At 33.9% G+C, this 9,341-nt stretch overlaps 1 protein-coding gene across 3 annotated transcripts; it reads left to right on the top strand.

The window, feature by feature from the left end:
- Positions 1 to 37: 37 nt before the first annotated feature.
- Positions 38 to 5,514, top strand: LOC114415379 (biotin--protein ligase 2-like). Of its 3 annotated transcripts, none has more exons than XR_003667354.1 (10): positions 38 to 241; positions 405 to 663; positions 743 to 804; positions 902 to 1,050; positions 1,421 to 1,541; positions 1,750 to 1,905; positions 2,993 to 3,038; positions 3,206 to 3,302; positions 4,466 to 4,532; positions 4,817 to 4,883. XR_003667354.1 is itself a non-coding variant. In XM_028380032.1 (10 exons), exons 1-10 carry the CDS (start codon positions 136 to 138, stop codon positions 5,186 to 5,188), a joined length of 1,086 nt encoding a protein of 361 aa, XP_028235833.1. In that variant the 5' UTR covers positions 42 to 135; the 3' UTR covers positions 5,189 to 5,514. The 3 variants fall into 3 exon arrangements, 2 of the variants coding, with proteins under 2 accessions (XP_028235833.1, XP_028235834.1); XM_028380032.1 differs by lacking the exon at positions 3,206 to 3,302 and adding an exon at positions 5,146 to 5,514 and having other exon boundaries at positions 42 to 241; positions 4,817 to 4,893; XM_028380033.1 differs by lacking the exons at positions 1,750 to 1,905; positions 3,206 to 3,302 and adding an exon at positions 5,146 to 5,514 and having other exon boundaries at positions 44 to 241; positions 4,817 to 4,893.
- Positions 5,515 to 9,341: the final 3,827 nt, after the last annotated feature.

The raw sequence follows: 9,341 nt of genomic DNA, 5'->3' as shown, positions 1-9,341 counted from the left end.
TTCATGCAATTTTCCAAAGTTTTGATGACTCAATTGCAAAAAAAACAAAAACCTATAATAATCGGTCACGGAATGGAACCACCTTGTTTTTCCCGACCTAGATAACGCTTTTTTGAAGTCGGAGAATAAACGTTGATGCTGTTGCGCAACCCTGCGTTGACAGCGTCGCTGCTGTCAGCCACCACAAAGAAGCTCTGCAACCACCGTTGTTCTACACCTGCTGCATTCATGGCATCTTCAGGTTTGGTCTTTGTGTGCTCTCAGATATATCATATAATGTTAGCTGAGTAAAGTTCAAGTTTAAGCCTTTAATATTAATTAACCAATTCATTTGTTATTGAACAATTCGATCGAGTAAAGCTTGAATGTTGAGAATGAAACAGTTGTTCGTCCTTTTTTATCAGGTGTGGCGTGCAGTTTGCTGGTTTTGTGTGGCAAATCACTGGCAGAGAATGAAACTGCTAAAGCTATAAAGACCAGTAGCACACTGAAGCTTCCCGAGGATGAAAAACTCTCGCTCGTTTTGCATTCGGAGATGGATAATTCTGTTATGCAAGGCTTTTTCCAAGTTCATTCCTACATGGATTCTCTTTCCACCAATCAATTTGGCAGGCTTCTCATTTGGTCTCCAGACTTAAATTCAACGCACGATATCGTTTCTCAGTATGTTCTGCACTTTTGCCTTCTCTATGCTCTGTGTTTTATTAACTTTGTTGTGCCTAAATCTGGCATTCTTGTGCAGCAACTTTTGTGAGCTTCCCATTGGTACAGTTTGCATTGCTGATGTTCAGACCAAGGGACGAGGTTTGATATGAATATGATACTATGTGTTGCTGTTTGTGATTCTCTGTCCTTTTAATTTAGTTAAAGTCAAAGCTGCTCTGAGAACTTAAACTCTTAGGTCGGTCGAAGAATGTCTGGGAGTCTCCATTAGGTTGCCTCATGTTTTCTTTTACTATGCAAATGGAGGATGGACGAGTCGTTCCTTTGGTTCAGTATGTGGTTTCCCTTGCTATGACAGAGGCAATCAAGGATATCTGTGACAAAAATGTAAGTTCTTTGTTTTGAAGTACTGCCTTGATACCTAGCTTGCCAGGGAATTTGATAAGGTAAAATTGTAGTCAGGTTAACAAATTTAAGTAGATGTATTTTCTATTTGCACAGTTCATATGTGCAGAAGTTGTTGACTAAATAAACTGAAAAGTCTAATACTTTTGGGGAAACTGATGCCTGATGGTGTTTTATGTGATGCTGAGAAAAACTGTGAAGTTGTAGGCAGCAGTAAGAATGGTGTTGTTTACTTTGTATTTGGCACTTTTCCAAATCAACATGCATGATTTGTCGCAATGTTAATTTGTTCTCTGATTGTTTGGGATTGTGGTCACTTAAATACATTTTATTGCAACACCTTCCATTCCAGGGGTTACCCAGCATAGATGTTAGAATCAAGTGGCCAAATGATCTTTACTTAAATGGCTGTAAAGTTGGAGGCATTCTTTGTACCTCGACATATAAATCAAAGAAGTTCAATGTTAGTGCAGGTAATAAATTATTCTTGAGTAGCAATGCCGTTCAATAGTGATTGATTTCACTTCCATCCCATTTACTCAATTAGCTGAACTTGTCTATTAAATCCATGTTCTCTGCAGCAGAGAATTTGATTCTCCTCAATGCCATTTTCGTCAGAATAAAATGATTGTCAAGTTTATGCTCATGATGAAGGTCATAACAAATCTCATGCTTTCACAGGAATAGGCTTGAATGTCAATAATAAGAACCCAACAACATCCTTAAATACAATTCTAAAAGGGTTCTATACAGGAGCTTACCAATTTCAAAGAGAAGATGTTCTAGCAGCCTTTTTTAACAAATTTGAGAAATTTTATGATTTATTTGTGAATCAAGGTACTGTGCTATTCAACTCCTTAGTTTGAATATTCTTGTTGGTATCATCTCTGACATCATACCTCAATTCTTCTGGTTATCATGTTTGTGTAAACATTTTGTACCTGTGTTTATTCCTCTATCTTCCTTTCTCTGAAAAAACTCATGGATAGATAAAATCTTTTAACAATTTGAATCAACTTCTTGAATGTATGCTTCTTGCACACCCTTGCGTATCAATCACATTGGAAGTCACTTGTAAACCCATTCTTTTATATCTAAAATCCATCAAGCTATATATAGAGATGGAAATTGTGGAAATTTATATTTTGGGGAAGTGGAGAAACTTGCACAGGAGGAAAGAGGGATATAAGTAATATAACTATAGGGCATAGGATGCACCAATTATGGATATAATTGAAAAATGATTATTTGTATACCATTGCAAGTCCAAAACTTCATAAGCCTCTATTTTTCTTTTGTCTGCGTATTTTTTCCCTTTATAAAGATTTACTGTTTCTTTTAATGGCGTGTACTCTTGACTTTGACAGTGAGGCCTGACACAATGGTAAGGTTTCCTTAGGTTTTTTGTTCATTTATAAATGCATCAATTTCAATGTCAACTTATGCCATCAAATTGGTCCCCAGAAGAACAAAACTAATAGGAATAGATCCCTTCCATTCCATCTTAGATTTTCAAATGACTCCGTCTCTCTCTCACTCTCTTTTTCTCTTCATAGACATTAAATAGGGAATGTTTATGAAAAGGAAGATAGACACTCACAAGACAAGATCAGTGAAAATTTCATGAGGGGGTCTATTCTCAAAACTAATGGCTTTTAATTGAAGGACCAATTCAATGTTTCAATATATGGATGACCAATATGATCTCACATACATCTCTGGAGGACAATATAGACATTTATTTCAAAAAAGAAAATAAAAAATAAACAACCAAAAGAGTTTCAGTTAACATTTTGCAATTAAATTGTTTCCCAACTTCAGAGTTTTCTTTAATTTACTGTATTTTAGGCCCCCGATACTCTACATCACCAAATATTTTGATTAGTAAGGTAATTTTGAGCTTCACCTATTCTGTTAAATGCAGGATTTCAAACCCTAGAGGAGCTTTATATCAAGACATGGTTGCACAGGTGACTTGATTTTAAAAACTCTCACCAGTAGTTTTTTTTTTTTTTTGCAAGGATTTGTAGTAAGACTTGGGAGATTTGACTGGTAATTGCCTTTGAATTTTATTTTTTGTTTTTTTTAATGCCTTGAATTATACGACACATTGACATGTGCTCCAAATATCACAAAGAATGTGAGCTAAAGGCTGCTTGTTGGCATGGGTAAAGTTGAAGGAGAAGTTAGGGATCATGATTGAGGTTGCAAAATTGAAATATGTTAACAACAAGGTGATTGAATTTTCTGTTACTTTGCCTATATAAAATCAGAGAATCATTGTTACCCTGGACACTATTTTTCGTGATATTTTGGTGACTAACCTAGCAGTCAGTGAATAAATTTCCATCGTGTGTGGCTGCATAATTTGTTGAAAGTCATTATCATTTATATTTATACATAGAGGAGCCTTTGACTCCACTTCACCCCAGCTTTAAATAAAAGTTTTTAATGACTTTTACACGATAGAACTATGAGGGACCTCTGCCATTCATGTTATTCCTGCTTTTCATCATTTTTTGGTCTCCAACTCACATTTGTCACCTGTCCCGGGGAAAAAAAAGACAAAATGTCTCCATTTGTCCTCTTATCATCATTTTATTCTTATCCTTTCACTTTGAAATTCAAATCACTAAAACTAGCCAATAATCATTATCTTAAACTTCTAAATATTACTTCCTTTTACCCTTGATACCTAGTAATTTTAATCATGGAGTTGAATCTGAATTCCCAAACATATTGTCATAAACTCATAATACTAACTATGAAGCGCGGATGTTCTTCTTGCTTGAGACGTCATACACATTTACAACATTAACATTTACATGACATGTCAGACACTCCTCACTAGGTATCCACTTAAATTATTTTTTATCAGCTTAGACTCTTGAAACAACACTTTTATATGGTTTAGACACTGTAGTCAACACCTCCATATGGATGGACACTTCAAGAACACTAGTATTATAAAAAAATATTTAAATTTTTTTAAAAAAAATCAGAATGGTCAGCTTAAAATGTATTATAAAATATGAAAAAATAATGTCTCTGTTTTTCTGAGGGTTATTATCCTAGGAAGGTTAATATACAAGAATATACAAATCTTGATTATCGTTTTAGGTTCTATATATGGCAGCGTCTTGGTGTCTTATATTTTTTACATTAGTTGTGTTGCAATGTTTGTATCAGTGTTGTGTTTGGTGTCCATGTAGAAGTCTGTGCTTCAGAGAATACTAATAACTAAACTCATTCATTGATTTTAGTTAGCAGCTGAAACGAAGTAACATATTGTTCTGTTCATCGTTCTGTTTATGCTTTCATTTGGAACAACCTGTTTATGCATGTATGTGGAATGATTTAGCTGTGCAGTCATTTATATATTCAAAATGTTGTGCAGTGGACAGAGAGTTGTTGTACAGGAGAAGAATGAGGACAAAGTGATCGAACATGTGGTAACTATTCAGGTTTGGCATATATGAACTATTCCTCCTGACCTACTGTAATTACAATAGAGCACTAATCATGTTTGCATTTTATTTAAAGTTAGTAGTGTGTTGCACTAATCATGATTTATATTAGTGATACGGGTTAGAAATTTTCAAAACTGAAATTGTTAAATCAAGTGGAAGAATTTGATATATGTAAATTATCTGTCAACCATTTCCAATGGTAATATTGATGGATTAACTTCAGTTGTCATTATTGCTGGAGAGTAATTTTTCCATTATCTAATTCTTTTTATGCGTAGGGGTTGACATCCTCGGGATATTTGCTGGCTGTCGGTGATGACAATCATATGTGTGAGCTCCACCCTGATGGTAATAGGTAATGGAACAAAATGCCTTTTTTCTTCTAACTGCATGATTAAGTTGTGCTAAAAATACTTCTGGAAAAAACAATCAACAGTTTCATCACTTGGAACTTTTGAAATTTGAAGCACACATGTACTTATCAGAAACAGTGATAAATTTCATCTGGCACGTTTATTAATGAAATGAAGTTTCAAATTACGTTATTGCATGTCCTGATTATAAAAATAAAAATTGAAATTAAAAATAATTTTCTACTGTGTTACAGCTTTGACTTTTTCAAAGGACTGGTCAGAAGGAAACTCCAGTGAACAAGATTCCTTGACACATCTCACAAGAGGCAACAACAACTCTTACGCACTTTGTATATAATACGCAGGCTTTGGCTTCAGAGCTAAGAATTTTCCAATAAATATAAGCTTTTGGCTTCAGTGCTAAGAACTTTCCAATAAACATCATATTTGTTAAATACATTTTGTCATTAGAAATTTCAGGGCTTTTGTATTCCATTTGTGAATTTCCGTCAAACTTGCAATCCCTTTCCTTGTCCGGTCAAACAAGATCTTCTATACATCATGGCACGTAAAAAACATCATGCAGTTGCAACCAAAATAATTACGGATTTTTTTCCTCTTGATTGGACCTAGTTCATGATTGCTTTACTCAATCATTTGTAAGGAGTATTGTGGTCCTTCTTAGCCAGCTATGAAATGATTTGAAAAGAAAAAAAAAAAGTTTCTATGATTCATTGTTTTGCTCAATAATGGCCTTTGCTTCCAAATAAAGTGTGATTGAATTAGATGCTTAATCAGATTATGTTGACTGTCTGTCATCCATGATCCATCTACCCCCCCCCCCCCCCCACCATGACCAAGGTGTCATGTATTCTGTGAGTTCGAGGGCTGGTCGCTTTTTGAAATTGGACTCATTAGCCATAATGCCAAATTTGATTTCCTTATAAACATGCAGTACTTTTTTTCCCATCCGGCTAAGTAGTAATAGCTACCCATTTAATCATTTATATTGGCATATACTTATCACACATTGGTATCAAGTAACAAGATAAGATAGTACTTGTACTATATTAGTTGAGAATTTGCATTTATTCCACAAAGAGTAGTATTGTGCTAGTGATTCAATGGCCAGTACTCTTTTACATTCAGCATGTTTTTTTTTGGTGGGGAGGTTGGTGGGTTTGTTTGTTTGAAGAAAAACCTTTAAAGTGGGCATGTTCAATGGTTGAAGGGTACTTGGTCTTTCTCTTTCGGGATCCGTGGCATTATTTGCTTGTATTTCTGTAAGAGAACGAAAGACACCACACCATCCGCAACACATGGACAAACCTTCCTTACTTTCTACAAAATGCCTTAGTTGATATTATAGAGTTTTAAGGCCATAAAGCATGAAGCATGTCCATGCAACACACAATGTCTCCATCACAATGTGAAATCATTGGAGGTAGAGTCATTCTTAAAGGAGCAAGTGAGAGAAGTTAGCAGTCTCAATTTTCGTCTCTTGGTCATGGGTGAAAGGCTAGTGAGAGCTTCTAGCCTTTTCTTTGTTCCCCTTTTGAAAAAATGGATCTGCCAGCACACCCAATAAGCACCAAAGCTGCATTTTCTTCCGCTAAATGTGACATTTACGTGAATGATGGACCAAAAAAAATTAACATTTAGATGAATTGGGGTGATGGTCTCTATACGAGACAATGTCATTGTGACATGCAAATTGCAATTGCTATTTTTGCTGGTATCTATACCTATTACATGTCACCACGTCTCGAGCCCCATGGAATTCTTTTAGCACGAGTTAAGGAAAAATAGTTGGTAATTTGGTATACGTCGCGATCAAACATCTATCTGTAATATAGTACTAAACAAGCTTATAATAAAAATATTAGTATTAATAATGTAGAAGGTCCTAAACTAGTCTAGCTGTAGAATAAGGTTCTTGGCGCAATTCCAAAGGTTAGGAATTGAGAACTTAACAACCGTAAAAAAAAAATTCACTAGAGGCTTCAGGAAAAATGAAAATTCTGTCTGTGCAAAAGAATATGTCGAATGTGGATGGTGTCTTCGGCAATCATTATATGAATGAAAATGGTTAAACAGTTGACAAAGTGAAAATCACACAATTGAAAATTTCCTACGTACTGTTTTTTACCTGTGTAACATAATGATATTTGCTATATTTATTGAAGCTTCTTATCTCTTCTTCTTCTTGACAACTTTCTTTTAGATGAGGGTATTGATTAAATTTTACTTTAAAAAAGTGTGTGATATATGTTTTTAGTTTGCATAAAGACAAATGCTAACCGTTGAGGATACTTGTCAAGGAGTTAAAAATATTTTTTTTAATAATTGCATAACAATGCGTCCCATGAGTTTTAATGTGCTTTTTTTAATCAAAAAAAGTATGAAGGTACAACACAATAAGGATAGAAATTCCAATTAGGTTGGCACCTCCACCCCTAAAACACCAAAGCAACGCATACTCACAATTCATTAAAGAAGAAGGGATGAAAAAAACATTTGGAAGGATCAAATCATATTCAAAGAAAGCTTTAATCGTCGCTTTAATGCGCTTCCCTATGACACTAGTTAGGATTTAGGGTTTATATACAATTTGTTCTAAATAGTATCTCGAACAAGATTATTTTAGAGAAAATACCTATGAAGAACCAAAAAGTCCTTATGAATTTTAAATTTTCTAAAAATATCATAGTCAGTCATCATGACGTGACAAAATATTAACAGGAATTATTTTTAAAATTTGTGAAAACCGAAATGAAAACAAAAACGTTACAACACAAAATGAATTTTAATTATATTTACAGAACTAAAACCATTTTCAAGTAAAAAAAAAAAAAAAAACTAACTAAACGAATTATATAGAAATTCTCGCAAGCTTGTGCAAATAATACTTAGCCTTATAGAATAACACTGTAGAAAGCATGAATTTCCCACGGCACGACTAAAAATTCTCCCTCCAATGGAAGTGACGACAAACGATGAATGAAGAAAAAAGTTTAAGGGTTAAAAAGCATCTGACTCAAAGACAAACAACAGGGAAGGGAAGGGATATTGCTTGAGATCATAGACAGGACCTGCAGTATGTATGTAAATTCGTGAATCATAATTACATATGATTAGTGGAAAAAGAAACGAAAAGAAGATTAGTCAAAGATCCTTTGGATGATCACATGGGGAAGAAGGCTTGGTGGGCCAAGTAGTTGTGACTTCAACAGAGAAAAGCTTACGGTAACAATTGAAGAAGTTGGAGGCCGAATAAGACACTACTCATTCATGAATAGACCCAACTTATTTTTTTAAAATATATACATAAGATGCTGTTCTAATTCACAGTCACGCTTTAACTTTATTAAGATCTTAAGCATGGTTTCGATCTATGACTACTGATGTTATTTCCTAATATATTCTACATCATGCGCAATAGAAGCCAATGATAATCTTGCCGATATCGAAGTTGATATGGTTAACTAAATCATTAAAGTAAAAAAAAAAAATCAAAATCGGATAAGCTAGTCCAAGGCCAAAATAATAGTAGCTATATGAAAAAAGGTACAAACTAATTTCTACGCATAAAATGTTTAGTCAACTACGTTTTTTTAAACGGTTACGTGTCCTCTATTGATTAACTCTTGTTTGGTAATACCTGCGTTGCGTTTGGCAAAGACATGCTCCCAAGTAAGCAACGACGACGGAATATGTGGTAGCTTCAAAGAGGAGTGGAGTGGAAAACTGGTTTGGCATATGGAATATGAAGATTCGGGCAATGGGATTTTATGAACATTACTAATGAAAAGGTGGTTGTGGGGTCCAATTGTGTGATAAAAGAATTGAAATGTCCCAGTTATATTTGGACCATTTCGTCACATGAAACTATTGTTTCTGGATACTAGCGGGCTTCTTCTGAGGGAGGGATATTAAATTATTAATCAATATTGCAACAACATGACAGAAAGCCCCTCTACACCTTATTATTATTTGCCATTGGTAAAATTCTTATTACATTAGGTATATCATGTACATGTTTGGCCATGACAAATATATACAGGTCTTATTTGGGTAAGTTTATTTAAAAGTATTTTTAGAAAAGATAAAAACTAATTTCTTTTTAATCTAAAATTAATTTATAAATATTTTCCTATTTTTTTAGAGAGATTATATGAGAAAATTGGTGATAAAAAAAAAGATAAAGAAAAATGGAGACAAATGATGTGATGAAAAAATAAAAAGACAAACATGAAAAAAAAAGATAGAATTTAGTTGTAAGAAGAATTACGTGTACAACAAATTGATAACTGATAAGTGTTTTTTCAATTTCTGTTTACTACATCATTATTATTTAACATGATAAGAACCAACAGAAAAATAAGAATATTTGTTAGCGGTATCCGAAATAACTTACTCAAATTTTGACTAATTTTTATCGGTCTTATAA

Source organism: Glycine soja, chromosome 6 (genome assembly GCF_004193775.1).
Source record: "Glycine soja cultivar W05 chromosome 6, ASM419377v2, whole genome shotgun sequence".
In the NCBI taxonomy this organism is placed as follows: Eukaryota; Viridiplantae; Streptophyta; class Magnoliopsida; order Fabales; family Fabaceae; genus Glycine; species Glycine soja.
The sequence above is the reverse complement of the archived record's forward strand: the minus strand, read 5'-3'. Positions and strand labels throughout refer to the sequence as shown.

Bases quoted from the DNA above. Each gene is read 5' to 3' on its own strand.
- LOC114415379 (XM_028380032.1), top strand. From the start codon at position 136: ATGCTGTTGCGCAACCCTGCGTTGACAGCGTCGCTGCTGTCAGCCACC. The intron at 242-404 runs GTTTGGTCTTTG...CTTTTTTATCAG, and splicing joins TGCATTCATGGCATCTTCAG to GTGTGGCGTGCAGTTTGCTG. The intron at 3,039-4,465 runs GTGACTTGATTT...AATGTTGTGCAG, and splicing joins ATCAAGACATGGTTGCACAG to TGGACAGAGAGTTGTTGTAC.